Source organism: Dermacentor albipictus, chromosome 3 (assembly GCF_038994185.2).
Source record: "Dermacentor albipictus isolate Rhodes 1998 colony chromosome 3, USDA_Dalb.pri_finalv2, whole genome shotgun sequence".
Lineage (NCBI taxonomy): Eukaryota > Metazoa > Arthropoda > Arachnida > Ixodida > Ixodidae > Dermacentor > Dermacentor albipictus.
Window position 1 is genome coordinate 54,399,271 of NC_091823.1, and position 18,407 is coordinate 54,417,677.

The 18,407-nt window shown below is 42.8% G+C and overlaps 1 protein-coding gene across 1 annotated transcript; it reads right to left on the minus strand.

The window, feature by feature from the left end:
- Nucleotides 1-6,076: 6,076 nt before the first annotated feature.
- Nucleotides 6,077-17,962, minus strand: LOC139057398 (23 kDa integral membrane protein-like). The gene is made up of 7 exons (XM_070535482.1): nucleotides 17,319-17,962; nucleotides 16,619-16,819; nucleotides 14,422-14,502; nucleotides 14,132-14,221; nucleotides 11,760-11,870; nucleotides 10,110-10,193; nucleotides 6,077-7,757 (listed from the first exon to the last, which is right to left on the minus strand). The coding sequence occupies exons 1-7, from the start codon at nucleotides 17,376-17,378 to the stop codon at nucleotides 7,713-7,715; spliced, it is 672 nt and encodes a 223-aa protein (XP_070391583.1). The 5' UTR covers nucleotides 17,379-17,962; the 3' UTR covers nucleotides 6,077-7,712.
- Nucleotides 17,963-18,407: the final 445 nt, after the last annotated feature.

Here is an 18,407-nt window from a genome sequence, read left to right on the forward strand (position 1 = left end):
CTTCTCCTGCCACTCTTCCTCGTTTCATGTCTTACAAGGCCCTTATGACTTCATCGCTAGTTATAGGAGGAGTTTCTGTATGCTGTTCATTACTGTTTCTAATTGAGGTATCTTGACTCCTCTGGGTATTGTACAGGTCAGTATAGAATTCTTCCGCTGCTTTTACTATATCTTCGAGATTGCTGATGATATTACCCTGCTTATCTTTCAGTGCATACATTTTGGTTTGTGCGATGCCGAGTTTCCTTCTCACTGATTTCAGGCTGCATCCATTTTTTACTGCTTCCTCAGTCTTTCTCACATTATAATTTCGAATATTTATTATTTTCTCCTTGTTGATTATTTTTGACAGTTCCGCGAATTGTGTCTGATCTCTTAAGTTAGACACTTTCATTCCTTCTCGTTTCTTTATTATATCCTTTGCTACTTGGGAGAGCTTACCTACTGGTCGCCTTGGTGCCTTACCTCCCACTTCAATTGCTGCTTCTGAAGCCAGCCTTGTTACAGTTTCATTCATTGCCTCTATGTCATCATCTCTCTGTTCTAAGGCTGCATATTTGTTTGCAAGTACCAACCTGATTTGGTATGATTTTACCTTTATTGCGTCTAGGTTGGCCTGTTTCTTGACCAATTTTACTCTTTCTCTCTTCAAATTGAGGTGAATCCTAGCCTTCACTAACCTATGATCACTGCACTTTACCCTACCTAACACTTCTGCATCCTGCACTATGCTGAGATTGGCAGAAAGTATGAAATCAATTTCATTTCTTGCTTTACCATTAGGGCTTTTCCAGGTCCACTTTTTGTCCCAACGCTTCCTGAAGAAGGTGTTCATTATTCGCAGCTTCTTCCTCTCAGCGAATTCTACCATCGTCTCTCCTCGAGTGTTCCTAGAATCCACGGCGTGGTTGCCAATTGCTTGTTCACCAGCCTGCTTTCCTTACACTTTTGCATTGAAATATCGCCCATGACTACAGTATACTGAGTTTGCACTTTTTGCATCACTAATTCAACATATTCATAAATCTGTTCTATTTCTTCATCATCGTGACTGGAGGTTGGAGCTTAGGTTTGTGCTACCTTTATTCTATGCCTCCTATTCAGCTTTATTGAGACTACTGCTACCCTCTCATTAATGCTGTAGTATTCGTCAATGTTGCCCGCTATGTCCTTATGGATAGGAATCCTACTCCGAATTGCTTATCAGGTAGTCCTCTATACGGAGGCCGTGGCCATTTGTCAGCATTGTATAAGCGTCACCAGTTCTTTTAACCTCATTAAGGCCAATGATATCCCAAACAATGCCTGATAATCCCTCAAAGAGTCCTGCTTGGCTAGCTTCACTCATGAGGGTTCGGGTGTTAAACGTTGCAAGGGTCCCCCAGTACGTGGTTCATATGCACTCTACTGCAGCGACGCACCGGTTGAAGGCCTTCCGACTTTATTAACCCAAATATCGCCGCCCTTCGTCGCATGGCAGGAGAGAGATTGTTTTTGTGAACAATTAAGGCTTCGGTACAGAAGCCGGAACGTCTTGACATATTTTAAAACCATTTCATTTTAATTCGGCGTTTCTATGTTTTCGTTTTCATTATGCCTCCTCCCGATCAGACGAATTATCGTCGAACCATCGATTTCATGGTAGGAGTACGTTGGAGCAACCCCCCCCCCATACGTCCAAACTTCGCTGGTACTAGCTGCCGCTACCACCATTCGACAATTACAGGGCTTGCTGCGCGTGAAGCATCTTATATGTTCGGTGAAGCATACTTATAGTGGCATGGGGCAAATCTGACACGCAGGGCATGCGCTAAAGGACGAATCGAAGATTTTAGTTCGACGCGATAGTTTTTTTTTTAAGCGAATAGCTTTCTTTGCCTCTGTCGCTCGTTCTCGAGTTTGGCGGCTCTCGGTGGCACAGACGATGATATTTTGGAAATCCAGATCCCTAAGTATTAGTAAGGCTTTAACTATAAGTTAGAGAAAGTTGACTTTATGGTTCGCGCATTTGGCTTGAAATAATCCTTTCGCTCTGATATTCAAAAAATAACAAAGGTTATTCTATCTGGGATTGATAAGTGGGTTTTCCTCTCAATTGTTAGAGTTATAGCCATTGGTTGCTGACTTTGTTTTTCTGTAGTTATATTGCACAATTTCAATCTATTGTTTAGCTTTTTATCAAACCACGATCTTATTGTCATGAATTTCAAACGGCCTGCGATGTTTCACTGATCTTGTTGAGTGCCATCTGATTGTAATAACATAATAATAGCCACATAATCTTAAGCGCACTTTCCTGCAGAAATATATAGGATTTAGAAACAATAAATTAAAATTAAGTTTTTAAATTTCATGTGCAAAAATTAAGCGCGATCCGAGTATGAGGCAGCCGTATAGTGGGAGACTCCGGATTAAATTTGACAACCTGGGGTTCCTTAACGTGCGCATAAATCCAAGTGCACGGGCGTTGTTGTATTTCGCTCCCAGGTAAATGCGGCTACCGTGGCCGGGATCGTACCCGCGACCTCAGCAGCACAACGCCGTAGCCACTGGGCTACTGCGGCGAATCAGGATTTAGGATCAAGAACACTTGTATTTTGTGGCCCGGCCACTCGGCGCAGGTACACTGCGTAGGCCCCACACATAATGTTCTTAACGACCCACTGCAATAAACTTTGGGCTGTGTAAAAATTCGGAGTTTCGTCTGAAAGGCGAAACACTGATGTTAGCGATAGCAAAGTATTAGACAACTACACGAAGTAACGTTCGCAGTTTTATCGGCCGCACGAGTTGCAATAAACATTTTCTTGCCAATTAAATCACCAAGCACGGTGTCACGCTCGCACAGGCAAACATGAACAGATCACATTCGTTCACCGTCACAACTTGCATGTTCACCCGCCGTAGATTAACCCCAAGCTAAGGCAGGTGACCCGCGTGTGCGCTCAGCCACGGCCAGGTTAGAGAAGACGCACGCTCACCTGCCACCTACACCGCCCCCGCCCCCCCCCCCCTGCCAAGCACGCGTTGGATCACGTGACCTACAATTCCGGGCACGCGGGAGGGCGGTGTGCATCAAGCAACTGTCTTGATAGGCCTACTCTCGCCTGCTTTCCCTCGCACCAACAGCAAAGGGCGCGCGAGTTGCGATCTTACCACACTTGGACTTTATACGGAACCTCACAACGACGGCGACAATTCGCCCGGAGTGTCCATTAAATTGCAGCAAAAGCCTAATTCCAAATACTGTATACACAGAACAGCCTCTGTGCAAAATGTTTGCGGCGCGCTGCAAAATCCTGGAGGGGTATACGCTCCTCGTTTGGACTGTCTGAAATATGGTGAATACGTGCAAGAGGAGTTAATTACATCGAAGGTTGTCATCTTTACGGACTCCCGTGCTGCCCTTAGCAGGTTACAACGCAGTGAGCTTGATTGTCCACTTGTGCGCAGCATTAATGACTCTGCGAGCAAAATTACATCACGTGGGGTATGTCTCGTTGCTCAATGGATACCTTCACACGTAGGAATCGCCGGCATTGAAGAGGCTGATCGGCTCACTTCAAGTTGCGTTCATAACAACTGTGACTGCCCAGAAATTACGTGCAAGCTTGATGACGCTCGTCTGTTGATTCGTCGCCACCTACTCAAGCAGCATCCAGATCAGCGCGTCGCAAATGGAACGTTCCCGCCCCGTGTTCGTGGTCGAGGCTTGCCTCGTCGCGCTAGAGCACAACTGCTCAAGCTGAGGGTTGGTTGCGTAAACGTGCACGAACGTTTATACAGACAAGGGCGTGCGGAAAGTCCATTGTGTACGTCTTGTGGCTGTTACGAGACACTTCAGCACCTTATACTTGAGTGTCCCGCTTTCAGTACGCAGCGCATGTCACTAGTGAGAAACTATCATCTCCTTGGCCTGCGGTGTGCGACACTCGAGGAATGTTTATACCCCAGTGGCTGTGCATCTAAACGCGATCAGGCCCATCGCGCCCTACTAACCTTTATAGACCTAACTAACTTAGGTTCACGTTTGTAGCATGAACATTCGACATTCAGTTGTAGCGTGACCTTTAGTGACCGGCCCTACTGTGTGTGATCAGTACTGTACCCTAACGCTTCTTCCTTCGAAGATGGGAGGTGGCGGGTTCAAACACTTTGTAGTGTATATTGTGAACCGGTGATTACGTGAAACGGTGATTACGTGCAGCTTCACTTGGCGTCTCATCGTGGAGAACACAATCAGCCGCATAGCGAACTAGCCATGAACGTGGTTGATAATTGTGGAGGCTGTTCGATGCGGCGTCACTTTAATTCCGGCTGCAGAGTTCTACTTTAGTCTTTAGATTTGTCCTGCAGCAGTGTTCTACTTTGGTCTTTAGATTTGTCCTGTTGCTCTCCTTTCCTTTTTCCTCCCCTCCTTCCTATCTTCCATTTCTGTGTTGCTGTCGCCTCCCTTCAGAAGAGTAGGCAGGCGTTGTGCCCCTTCCGGTGGCAGTTGCCAGCCTGCTCCTCGCTATCCCTTTCCTGTTACCTGTGTATATGTGTGCAAAACAAATAATAATAATAATGGCCGGCTGTCCGACCTTGGTGCCGTCCCCCTGAAAAACTGCGACAGTGTGCAGGCCGAACGCTGCAGCTTATTCCTTAAGACAGGTGCTAAGGTGTCCTCCGACGAGATTTAGAGCGATTAAATCATTGGTTCAGTAAAGTTTTGAATGCTCTGTGCACCGCTGACTCCTCCTCTTTTTTGTTGTTTGTTTTCAGAAAAAAAAAACTTTCTGCTGCCACCTTAAAAGGACTAACAACAAATTTTTATGGTACCCATTTATTTCAGTGCAATATAAAGCTTACTGTCACAGTGTCTAATTATGAAGTGGTAACGTAGAAGACGCTGTGGAACATCTCTTATCAGAATTTTTGAATCTGAAGCATGCTGAAAACAATGATAGGCGAGTGCGATAGCGGTTATACACTAGTATTGGTGGGAGGCAGACAACAAGTGCGGTCATAGTTGTGAGAAAGTATTATTTTGGTTCATGTTTTCCAAAGTGTTAAATTATTTCTGCAATATTAGATACATGCTTTCGTGGTTTCCTGTCCAACTACTTTGGCCATTAACTAGTCGAGAGAGTTTTTTTAGCCAAGCCAAGTTCTTGAAAGCAAAGTGACACTTTTACACATGATGCGTGTTGCCGTAGCCACGCATGCATTAATATTGTAGCGCTGGCACCAATTTACGGCACAACTAGTCGATGGCATTTTGTATCTCACGGGGAGACCACACGAATCTGGGTACTTCTCAAAAACCTTGTGCGCATATATGTGCACCGCCATGCATTGCGAATAGCATGTGCCGCTCGATAGCATAGACTTTCTTTACAAATTTCAATACGAATAGAGTAAAGTGCAAGTGTCTAATAATATATGAACTGCAATCTTAAGCAGTAAGTATGCTATACATAAGAACAACCGACCGATGTACAGCACTCTGATATACTACATCAGGAACACCAAGATTTCAACACCAGGTTGCGACACTTTGATTTTGAGGATTCCTTTGTTAATTTAAAACCACATATCCTACTTACATCTCGAACAGGATGCTGAAGTCGATCACTATAAATCATGGTCATTTTATTTCCATCATTGCCTCACAACAGATTCTGGCCAGTTGCCAGTTCTTTTAAGTTTTGCAGCCAGCTTGATCAGGTACCCTCTCCTTAACTTTCGCAATATTATCCCCAAGCCCGAAGGGGGGGAGGGGGGGAGGGTATGCAGAGCGCCTACTTGGAATTTTACAGTATGCTGCAGTGTGAGGAGAAAAGACTAGTACAGTTGAAACTCATTATAATAAAGTTGCATCTGACAGGAAAGTACCTTTATGTTCGGTAGTCATTATAAGCATATATTAGATACATGTAGATGTCGACAAGAAACGCTTTAGGTTTCCTTCACTATATCCATACTTGTTAGATCGAAGTCTCAGTGTACATAAAAGGAAATATGCCTGCACTACAAGCTTGACGCTGCTAATAGTCAACATGAAGGGCACAAAATCAAAGAGAAGGCAGCAGAATTTCCTTTCGTCTTTGCATAATTTTATTGCAGGAAACATTTTATATAAAATATGCGACATCATCTGTGCCTTTGTATAATTCGGAGGAACCAGCTGCTTGCATGGCCATGGTTAATTCCAGCTGCAAATGACCTTTCTCACAAATGCAGAGAAAGAATAACATTTAAAACACAAAGAAATGCCACATATAAAGCTCTTGGAAATACGATTAAACAACAGTGCAGGAGGGATTTCAGCCTGATTGTCACATTTTTTTCACCGCAACGGCCGATTCTTGCTGCGTGCATTACAAGTCGTGAAAGAAAACATGAATGAGATACTCACACGTGCAAGTATGCTACAACTAAAAAAGTGTACAGTTCATGTCTTATCAATAAACTCAAAACATTTACACAAGCAAATCTGGACTGATAAAATGCACAACTCGTACAACAACAAACACTAATGTAAATTAACAGAGTCCATGTTTGGTCTCTAAACAATGATCTTTGATAAATGAACATTGGGTTAAATAGCTCTCTGTTAGGAAGCATGATCCTGACTAGGTGCCTTTGTTAAACAGGTGCGGAGTGTGGGAAAAGATGCTTTGGGATACCTAGCACACTTATATACAGTGCTATGCTTGCTTGGAAGTCAGGCTCAGACCAAATGCGCATATCATACAAAGAAGGCACAACAAGCAAAAACCACGGCACACATTAGGTGCTTCATAAAAAAATATGTCGCTTTCTCTCTGGACAGCACAGTACTTATTTGTGCATTTCAAGAGGTTAGCAAGTCTGCTTTCTGTACAACTACCCATTTTCATGACTAGGGACTGAATTACTCGTAAGCACAGATTTCATGACAATGTCTGCTTCACATGTGATGAAATAATATTGGAGACACCAGAAATCGTTCGAAAGAATATGACACAAGCAATGAGTCTGCAAACACACTCTGTGCCAAGGTGTCTCTTAATGGTTCAAGCTGCATTTGAATTCTAGGATAGGAAAATCATCAGCTAAACAAGATTTCAAGTTATAGCAAGCTTAAGGCATTTAACTAGTTGGCTGTACTAGACGTACTGTATACTGAATATGCTAAAGATGGTGGCATGATGTGTGCATTATATAGGCACCTTTTCCACTTTTGTATAGGTGTCAATGTAAAAGGCATCACAAAGAAATAGGCAGATCCTCATTGAAGAAAGTAGTAGTTGCTGGATTTCTGCTGCGACAAACAGTGAAGTGGCACAACATCGGGCTGTAAACTATATTCATAAATATTGCCAAGTTAATTGGGCCATGGTATTCATCAGCAACATTAAGTACAGCACGTAAGGCACCTAAAAGCATGCATACACAAGCAAAAATTAAATGCTTATTAATATAAGGAGATGCACGTTTGCACATTCACATTTTGTACTTCTGCAATAATTTTGTTATTTGGTGAGCGTTTCTAAACAAGAGGCACTTTACAAGATGGCTAAACATTCCACGAGAGAACCCATTACAGCAGCTGTAATTGTGGCTACAGGACAAAACTTTGTGACTTCGGCGGCACAAAAGCACTGTCGTCACAGGAATGAAAAAGAAATGCACCTTGACCAACAGGTCTAGAGACTGGCAAATGCCACACCAAATTTTGCAGCTGTCTACAGCTTGCAATATAGAAATATTGCCAGTGATATAGCAACCACCTGCAAACAGATGGAAAAGAATTCATGTGAAGCAGGAAGAGAAATACAGTGATACTGAAAAACTTGCTGTTTTCAAAAACATCAACCAGGTTTCCTATTCAGGAATTCAGGAATCTTTCCATTCTTCTGCTAGTAATTACACATTTTGATATTGCAAGCAGTAAATAATAAAGTAATGAAACTGCATGCTCTCACACTGCAAATACCCAATGTCTATCCACAAGGCAGTTATTACGGCTAAGAAAATGCCCTTATCACTCCAGACAGCTACTGCACTAATAGGGGCAAAAACAAATAGGTTTTGAATCGTGAAAGTACTTAAACCAATGGTCGACAATGCATAGCTTATCACTATATGATTACAGCCATAGCTTCACCATAACCATATGCCTTCACGAGGTTGCAACGCTTATAAGAGTCCTTCAACCTACATTTAGCTTGCCTCAAAAATAAGCTAGGGAATCATATAAGCACGGTCAGACCACTATAATCAATAACTAGTGACTCATTCCTAACAATATGCTTAAAGAATGCTTGATACAGGCAAACATAATCTCTCTGGTTCCTGATTATGTCGTGCATATGTGACGAATGTTTCAGATTATTTTTAAAAAATGGGACTCAAGATAGAAGAACTTTTTCTGACGACGCTTCACAGCAACGGGTAACAACAGAATTTGTGCAATAACTGCCAATATTATTATAAAGAAAATATCACTAATTAACTTATTATTTTCTTAATGGGGCATGCAGTTAATTGCAAATGTCAAGTCAACCAGTACTTATAGCAAAACCTTTTGCATCTTGTGCCTAGCCCCGGTTTCCAGGAATGCAAGTCAAATGGTGTCATGAAATGCATTGCTGTCCCAGTTAAAGGAGTACTGACATGGCATTTTCGACATCATTTTTCTTTTCACTTTCTTTTCCCTCACTTCTTATCAGTCTTTAATTTACTTTTTTTTTTCACTCTGGTTAGAAATAAAATATTCGGTGCTCTGTTCAATTAGAATATTTAGTCATTCAGACATCCTTACTTACTCTAAGACCTAGAAAAAATATTGGCAAGTTTTAAGAAAGCCATAAATACTTTAATGCAGCTGAATGCCGTTAATTCGACCTTGGCAGAACTCATGGAATTGAGTGATCATCTGGCATGTGAAATTAAAAAGAAAGAAGAAAGAAACAACATCCAGACACACCGCTGCTTCCTTTGGTAGTGTTTATTCAATTCTAATGTGCACCCAATTAGAAAAAAAAAATTGCGTGCCTCCACTTCAATCGAAATGCCTCTGATCTTGGCAGTCAGGACAAGATGACACCAGTGAAACTAATCTTCACAGAATGGACATTTATTTATAGCTAATGTTAATTGTCGTTAATTTCAGGCAGCTTTTTATCGCTGTATGTGGTTCATGACACATTGCTCTCATTGTGGCCCATTGCATTTGATATTCAGCGCTTCTTGAACAACAATGCTAGAATAGCAAATGGAATGGTGACCCATGCCTAGACTAAGCACTTCGCCAGTTTGTCTTGCGATGCCTGCGAGTCTCCAGAGTGCTGAAAATATGCGATGTGACTCTGCTGTTACTTGCCTGGTGTGTAGAATACCTCATCCTTTGAATGAGCTGCAGCAATTTAAGACTGAATGCAGCGCATCATTGTCACAATTCTACGAGCTATCTTTTTCTGTCACCATCTTGTGAAGACAATAATGCTGGCTTGTGAAGGCAGGCTGTTGCGAACGTGGTTTCAATTTCGAAGCCAGTTGTAGCGTGCAGGCAATTTTCCAACTAATTTTCTCAGAAAGAAGAAAGGAGGCGCATGTTTGAATTGTGTAAATACGACAATTATTCATTGTGAGCTGTCAGTTTCACTTGAAGATCTTCCTAGGGCAGGCTGAAAATTAGCCTTTTCAGTAAGAAATAATGTGTCTCAGGTGCATTCCCTATTCCCTAGTATTGTCAAGAAGAGGCTGCAGCTATTGGGATCACAACTGTGATCACTATTTGGGTCAGGTGTGTTCATGCCAGTCGAAATTGTAATATGCGGTGAGGGCCAATTTCAGGATTGAAATACTGAAAAGTTTTGACCTGTAGAGTTGTATGGTCATTGACCAGACCTTTGGTCGGGATCGAATTAATCTAAAATTCGAATCAGCTGGAGTAAAATTAACAAAAGTCGACTGTAGAAGTTTTCCCCAACCTTTTTAGTACATGCCAAGCATCATCATGTTTCATGCGAGAAACCTGTGGTAAAGTCTTTTCATTTTTTATAATATGTCCGTAATCCTTTTAACATTTTCTGTACTGCATTTTGCCACAGTTTACAAACATATTCTTGTAAGCTCACCTGGGCAACCACGATGCCTAGCACCAGGAGACCAATTTTGAGAGACTCTTCACCAAGAAATGTGGCAATGGCTTCTCCACAGCCCTGAAACAACACGCAACATTCCTTTCAATCTGGCTAGCATTGAGTGCCTATGAGGGTGGTTGTCAACATCAGAAAACGTGGTAGAACAAAGTAAACAGGAGGGATGACTAGGAGACAAAACTATGTCCTGCACATGCAAATATACGAGTGGTCCAGAATCTTGGCCTGTTGCTTTGACAACCACAGTATGGTCCACTTCTAGGCAAAGCACGTTAATGCTCAAGTGCTTGTAGCAGCTTTAATTTGGAATGAAGGCTTGCCAAGTGGTCTCATTAATAGTTACCTTTGTGAAGCGTCATACTGAAGACACTTTTATTCAATAATGTCATATAAAACTGAATAAGAAAGGGATATGAATGTTAATGAGGCGTTTTCCTCTGAGTGCGTAACCCTGCAGTTCCAAACAGCCCAGAATAGCTGCAAACAAATGACACAGAAAATGCAAAACGCAAGGAGCTTACATGAGGGAATTACTTTAAAGGGACCCTGAAACGATTTTGACGATTTTGCACAAACGTACTGAGTCGTTAGAGAAGGTCCTTCTGATCATTTAGGCATCTAAGTGCTCCGCCTAAAGCATGTAATTTATTATAAGGTTTTAAAGCTGTACATCGCTGCCGATTGCAGTACACTGCTCGACGGAATTTTCAGCCACCCTTACCCATATGACATAAATCACCCAATTGACGTCAGCAGGGTGATCTATCTGATTGGCTGCGCAGGGCCTGTCATCAATAATTTTTCCACCTTTATGGTGAACAAATGATGTTTGCAATAGTTGGAATGTTAGTCAATTTGTTTCTATAAACTGAAAGTAACAAACAGAACACACAAGAACAATTTCTCACTACACTTAAGCACTTCCAGCACATAGCAAGCATTGTCCGCTTGTGTTGCAACGTGCTCAGTCTTGACGAGAGCTCCGAGGTCAATGTCGGTCTGTGTTTTCGTGAGCACCATGAATCACCTTTGTTGCGTTGTGGGCTGAAAGTGTAGTGACTGGCAATATGTCAAGCTGCGACATCGTATCCCTCTTTAAGGAAGCAGACGAGCGGAGTGGCTGCAGTGCATCTGACTGTCGCTATCCGATTGGCGCCAGAATTTCCGCATTTCCGGCCGTCCCTTTACACCGGAGGATTACTACCACAATAGTGTTTTGCGAGTCTGGTATTCGGGTAAACACAAGCAAGGGGACAGGGCCTAGCCGTTTGACCTTGCCTTGTCATGGGATGAAAATTCTCACTACATTCCCTCTAGGTAATGTAGTGAGAAATTCTATGGGAACAACAATGTGAAGCCAACAGACAATGAAGCCAAAGAAACCTTAATTGTTGGCTTCATTAGGTTATTAATAATCAAGCCCCTCAGTTCCCTCAATTCCTTTCACTCATTGCTGTTTAAAATGACACTTAATTTTTTTCTTTAGGTGGCCCTCTACAACTACTTTAATGCCCTGCAATATTCCTGCTCTACACTTAAAAAAAAATTGAACACATACAATAAATTCCAGAATATTTTCGCTGCCTTATACAAGGCAGCTGTTTTGCCTGTGTGAATGCTTCTCACCGTTTTGTGGAGCACTGGCGGTGACGACTTTGATTCTGTGTAGCAGCTTGCTGGTATTTCAAAGCCATTCCGTGGGTAGTCATCTGGTCCTTTCGCACCACAGCATGAGAGCTAGGTAGCAAGAAAATGGGCAATGCATAATAAGCACAAATGCAGAGTCATCATCTTGTGGCATACTTCCCTACATTCACCATAATAAGAGTTAGACATTTCTGACAAAAAAGAAGAGAGAGAGAAAAAAAAATAAGGATGTGGCCTAAGGTACATCCAACATCTCCCTCCAACTTTTTTACAGGTACGTCACACAGATCCAGCAGTATCTTTATCAAAGTACATCCGATGTTTCTCGTTCATCTTTTCCTGTTTAATGTTACGATGTGTTAGGCATCAGCACGCTGAACAGCTAAATACATGCTGCCCTAGCGTCAGGGCTTATTCTGTGTACGTATGTTGTGGTGCAGCGTGCCTGTTTCGGCACAGCCCATGCAGATCAGTGTGCGCATCATTTCCATAACGACCACCACATCTGCTTTTATAGGCACTGATGCGTGCTTTCACAGCAAGAAAAAGGCATTCTGTTTGGTGGCCCTCGACGCAATGCTATGCCATGCAACATGCGCTTATCACATGTAGAGCAATGCGGCAATTATGCTTTGCTACTAATTCACGAAGTGGCTGGTAGAAATCTGTTCCTGTTGCAGCATTTAACAATCGGTAGGATTTCGAAATCGGAACTGCAATCCACAAATGAACAGAATCGTTAACTAACGAAAGCAGAGATGCACCACTCTTCCCCGTAAAGTTAGCTACGTGGACAGCTCAGGTTGCGTTCAGTTTTTGTTCGCGAACAGCTGTAGCGTACCATTTGATTTATCGCTCAAAGCAGTTCTTCCTTGACGCTTCTTCTGGAGACTGCTTTAATCAAACCGCAAGGCAGATCAGGAAAAAAAGCTTAGAAATCGGTCGCGCGATTACAATGTCGTATAAGACATGATTCTGCATGCATTTTTTTGTAAAAGTGCTATACTTTTGGAAGTAAAAGTACTATAAAGGCATTCCTAATGTTACTTTAAATAGCATGCTGACTTCATTAAAAAAATATGGAAGAAACATTTGGAATTATGAAAGATTATGAAATTATGTTCACCCGCCGTGGTTGTTTAGTGGCATTGGTGTTTCACTGCTAAGCACGAGGTAACGGGATCAAATCCCGGCCATGGCGGCCGCATTTCTACAGGGACATAATGAAAGAACACCCGTATACCCAGATTTAGGTGCATTTTAAAGAACCTCAGGTGGTCAAAATTAATCCAGAGTCTCCCGCTACGGTGTACCTCGGAATTAAATCGTGGTTTTGGCTTGTAAAACCCTATCATTTAATTAAATTTTTTTAAATATTAGTGTTCACGCATGCCTATCATGGGACTCGAAAAACTTGCCTAGGCAATTATGGCAGAAGAATAAGCAGTGTTAAAGGTATGCTTAACTGGCCGGAAACATGCAGTATATTTAGTGCAGGATTGACAAGCATTAACGAAAACACTAATAAAGTAATAAAAAATGCATGTGTTATTAAAGCTATCCCACAAGTGATTGCAATAAGACAAACAATAAGCAGAGATGTTTTCTACTTTCATAATAAAGGGACAGCGACCCATATACACCTTGGTGCACAGTTTAGTGCGCCTTCTGTTTCACTCTATTTAGCATATTTACTCGCGGAAGGCCCGCACTTTCTTTTAATGGACTTTTATCGGGTGTGGGCTTTACCGGAGGCAAGCTTATGGCTGCTCACTGACGCCTCAAATGATGCTCAGACTTCCGTGCAAATAAATGCAACCACCGGTGGCCGACTATGAAGATGTTTACAGGTGCAGATAGATTTTTCTGACATGCACTAGTGCCACCTCATAGCGGTTTGTGAGAGTTCACGAGCACGCTAGAATGTGTTTGATGCTTAGTGATACTTTTTTTTTTACTAATTTTTGCACTCTATAGTCTGGGTGCGAGCCTTATGAGAGCACAGGGTTTATATAAGTAAATATGGTATTTTTTTTATACACAGCTAATTTGACAATTGAACATGCTCTTGTTGGGTGGTTGCTTTATTGCTTGTCTGGGTAACTTATTATTACACTGGCTTTTGGTACAATTATAAAGAAAGCCATTTTTATGTGTAATTTGAATGTCTAAGACATCATCCCAGCATGACTATTTATGTACAGGGCCTTCCCTTGATGCTGTTATGCCTGCGCCCTCGTGCCTGTCCATGCCTGCAGCATGCTGGCAATAAGTGCCAGTGCATGGTTCTGCATCCTATGCATGAGAGCACTCTAGTGTGTCAAAAAGTGAAGGCACAAAGAAAAACTTACGCCTTGCTGCAAGTCTTGCAAGAAGTTTGGCAGCCCACTCTTCTTTGCTTCAATGAGCGTGTACAATGTTGAAGTGAGGGTGTTTTCCAGCTGCAAAAGAAAGGACATTCACTGCTGGGACAATCGGTCAAATGTGAGTGTTCTCCGCAGACTAAGTGACAGCCGTGCTTGTACTAAGTGACAGGCTTATGGCTAAGTGACAGCTGTGCTTTGATCAAGTGACAGGCTTGCATTATCAGTGGTCAAAAGCGAAGAATGAACAAAGAGAGCAGGTGCATGCGTGGACTCACTTCGGCACTGTTTGCATACTTCCAGACAAGTCCCATCGCCACCGTTTCCACAATCACGAAGCCAGCCATGATGATGATAAACTGCAATGTTGACAATGGTAGACATGAAAACTGTTGTATGACAAAGCTTTCGGATGCAGTGTATAAGACTACAGGTCGAGCGTCTGCATGAACATTTAACCTTTGGGACAGCATTGTGTTTGTGCACTCACTGCCATCTACAATTTGGAAGTGAGGACAAAAGATTGAGGCATTGATACGTGCTGTTGCATTTATGAACATATGTATGGCTAACGAACACCACTTGAATAAACCTGTTGTTTGCTAGGTTCCAGAAGAATGAATGGAATGTGTTACCAGTTCAAGCTGAAAAGAAAACACCACGAAAAGAAAGGAGTTAGGACTGGTTTCAGCTTCACTAGATTGTTACTTAACAATGAGAGAAATGGAGGTATCCTAGGTAGGATTGGAAGACATAAATACCATTTTTAATATTGTACTAATTTAATATTGTAATGTTGTGCAAAAAGCAGAATATGAAAGAGTGCTTATGCGAGTACAATGTTATGTGCACTTGTTGTAGTACAGTACAACAGCAATTTTTACAATACTGTTCAGCAGTTGTACAGTGCCTTTTTATTACTTCAATGAAAACATGAAACCAGTGCTGACGGCAAGAAGCAATGTCTCTGCAGCTGGCAATTTTATGTGCAGCTGCAATTGACATCTGCTTTCAAGAGATGCTAAATGCTGGTATGTGAAACAGCTGCTAAGGACTATTAGATGTATTTATTTGTTTAAGTAAAGCTCAATGATTTGCCTGCTGTGCTATGGGAATAAAGCGCTGAAAAGGCATAAATTTTATACTTCACACGGCAGAGGCCTTATTTTTGGTTGATGATTTGACTTTTGGTAAGCTATTATAGGATAGGCCAATGGACATGATGACCATCGTTCCACTGAGACATGAAGCTGGATGTGTCACGTCACGTAAATCTGAAAGTATTGCTCAAGGTGACTGGTTAGGTTACAGAGCAAAACATGAGTTTTTAACTTTGAGCCTGTGGAACAAGCACTACATGCTTGAAAAAAAGGTAATGAAAATATATTTTTTATGTATGTCTGCATGCTTAAACCACAAGCTTTTAATATGGTAGGTGTCCCATTGTATTCCTTAAAAAGGTGCTATAACTGGCCAAGGAGCATTATAGTCAACAGGAAATGTAATTCTCTGACCATTTGCTAGATGTTAAATGCATCTAGAGATATATTTCAGTTTCTTACTTATCATGATGCAGGAATGACAGCTAATCACAAATTATTAGCCAATTGCACACTCAGGTGGTAGAACAAATGGCTAGGCATGTTGGTAGACGATTTAAAAACAGGATGAAGGAAGAACAGACTTTGGGCAAAAGGAATAAGCACTCTGGTGCTGACTTAAAACTACGCTTTACCTGAAGCAATAACACCAATATATATGCACAAAACAGAGAGAAACAAAAACAAATAGAATGTGAAACACTATAAGTGCCACAACAACAAAGCTATAGGATAAATGTACACTAAGCAAAAAGTTCGCAATGAAATACCAGATTTTATCATACGTGCTAAACAGATAAAGTTTTGCAGCGAGAATAAAAGCTGTCTATATTGCATTTTTTATTTGTTAAGAAAACTTGAACACAAAGACATAATTTTGTTCTTTTAATTGTATAGTTTGCTCCTCATAAGAGTAGTTGTTCCACGCTTAAGAGAAGCAGCTCATTTGTTTCAGTCTGATATAACTTCAGTATTTACTCTACATTATAGTAAAAAAAGAAAAGACAAATATGGTGCAATAACAAGTACATACGCTACTGAAAGTTTAGTGTGGTACTGGTTATATAAAATTTAATCTGCCATGAGCGGCACTTGAATACTGATAACCCTTAGTAGAAGACCCCATAGAGTCTCTGGCACGACTGTGCAGGTACCATATGTTTCATGTTACTTTATTTGCTTTTAATCTTCCTTTTCTTTTTCACTTTATTTTGCACTCGATTCAGTAATTTTTCTCAAAATGTGCAGTTGTTATGCTGATGTGTGTCCTTGTTCAAGTCTGCCATGCCTAGACAGTGCTTGCATTGCACAAGGCCAGCTGAAGATAACATTAAGGGTTCTATGATTTAGCATAAATCTAGAAACAGGAACACACCATAAGCAGAAGCCAACCAACGCCGAAGCAGGCCCCACAGCAGCCGCAGACGCCAAACAGTAGCACTGTGACGCCTGCCACAAGGGCAAATGTGGCCGCAGTTGGGTAGTTTGAGAATTTTCCCAAGTGGTCGTTGACATCATGGAGGTTTGGATTGTTGAGCACAATGGCAGCCACGACAATCGCAGCCACTCCCAGCAGCTGCAGATAGCAGAATGCGAATGAGCACATCTGTGAAACATGCACATTATGCATATGTGCGCACGAAGAATTAACCATCTGTGCTGCTTGCCACGCAAGCTATGTGTTTAGACGCATTGCTTATCCGTGAAGTGTATGATTGTCTGAATACAGAGTTTTGGGATAAAGACGAAACATTACAACACCGTAATCTCTAGACAGCAGCGGGGACCAAGCCAACTTCATGTATTGATCGAACGCTACAAGATGAATGTCTCTTGGGTGCATCACACGCGCGTCCGTTTATTTTCTTTCCGCGCCTCTATGCCGAATACATGTGCGCCCTACGAGATCTGGCGGTGCGTTGCACCAGGTGTTGCAAGTGGCGCGCTCGGCGCGCTGAAGGGAAAATACGTGCGACCTTGCTGCATAAGAGCTCATGGCAACAAACCAGCACCGTGATTCCGCTCTCCCGGGTACCTGTTACGCAATAAATTATGCGTGAATATGCATTACGTACCGAGATCGTCAAGTTGAGGGCGCACAAGACGCCCTTGATGACTCCCAGACCGCACACCATCTTATTTTCGGGGGAGGCCCGTCCTGGCCCCGAGCACCCTTTGATACGTCTTCCGACACCTCACGTCGCGTCAAGATCGGCGTCTCGACAACATGACAAGGACAACGACCGCACGATGACGTACCACCGCCTTCGCTCAAAACCCGTCGACAGGCGCACACAAACACAGCACATGCCACTGGCTTGGGCGTCGGTTTCAATCGTGACCTCCGTGAAAATTGCGGCAGCCAGTCGCGCACTTCCTCAATCGCGCGACGCTGCGCTTCGGTAGCTCACTGGCTGCCACCGAGCGCGAGTGCGTCTGCCGCACGGCGCGACTGCAAGCGGGCAAATGCAGCGCTGTCGTGAGCTGCGGGCTTTCCGCAGCTAGTGCGCCTACATACAATCAGGAAACCACCGAGCTGCCGAACTCTGCTGCTGGCGTGCTTTCCGCCGCGATTCCCTGGCGCGGCTCGAGCAGCAGCTGCCGACGTCGGCGTCGCGAGGCACGGCGCCGAGCCATTATGTGACCTCACCACTGCCTAGTGTTTCGCTCCTCGCCCGCGCTCTCCCCTGTTCTTCTTCCGCCCTCGCACGTCGACGGAATCGCGAGAACAGCGCAACTTGTGTTGCTGCCTACTGTGGCGGGGTGTCCTCTTTGTAGGCCATCGCTCGTTGTCGGACGATCAGTAGAGCGCGGCACAGGTCACGGAGTGATGCTCTTGTTGCATAATTCGGTGAACAATGCACGATTGCAGCACAGATCAAATGAGCTACCAGCAGAATATTTCAATAGTTTCAATCTGTGCTTTTCTACCAAGGCGGGACGCACTGCTCACTTCACAAGGCGCCCATCAACATTCTTCGCGCAGGAATTTTTACGTTTCTCCCGGCCGCTAACTCGCTTCTTTTTTCTTTCGCAAGGTGGCGTCACTTGTTTCTGGCGCGCTTTTGAACATGGCTCAAATGGCTTTAAATTTTTTTTTACAGGAATGCGTGTCAAGACAGAGAAATAAACAGAAAAAGTGGGCTCAAGCTCTCACTTACTGA

Bases quoted from the DNA above. Each gene is read 5' to 3' on its own strand.
- LOC139057398 (XM_070535482.1), bottom strand. From the start codon at position 17,378: ATGGTGTGCGGTCTGGGAGTCATCAAGGGCGTCTTGTGCGCCCTCAAC. The intron at 14,222-14,421 runs GTGAGTCCACGC...TTTCTTTTGCAG, and splicing joins AGTATGCAAACAGTGCCGAA to CTGGAAAACACCCTCACTTC. The intron at 10,194-11,759 runs GTGAGAAGCATT...GTGTTGTTTCAG, and splicing joins CGCCAGTGCTCCACAAAACG to GGCTGTGGAGAAGCCATTGC.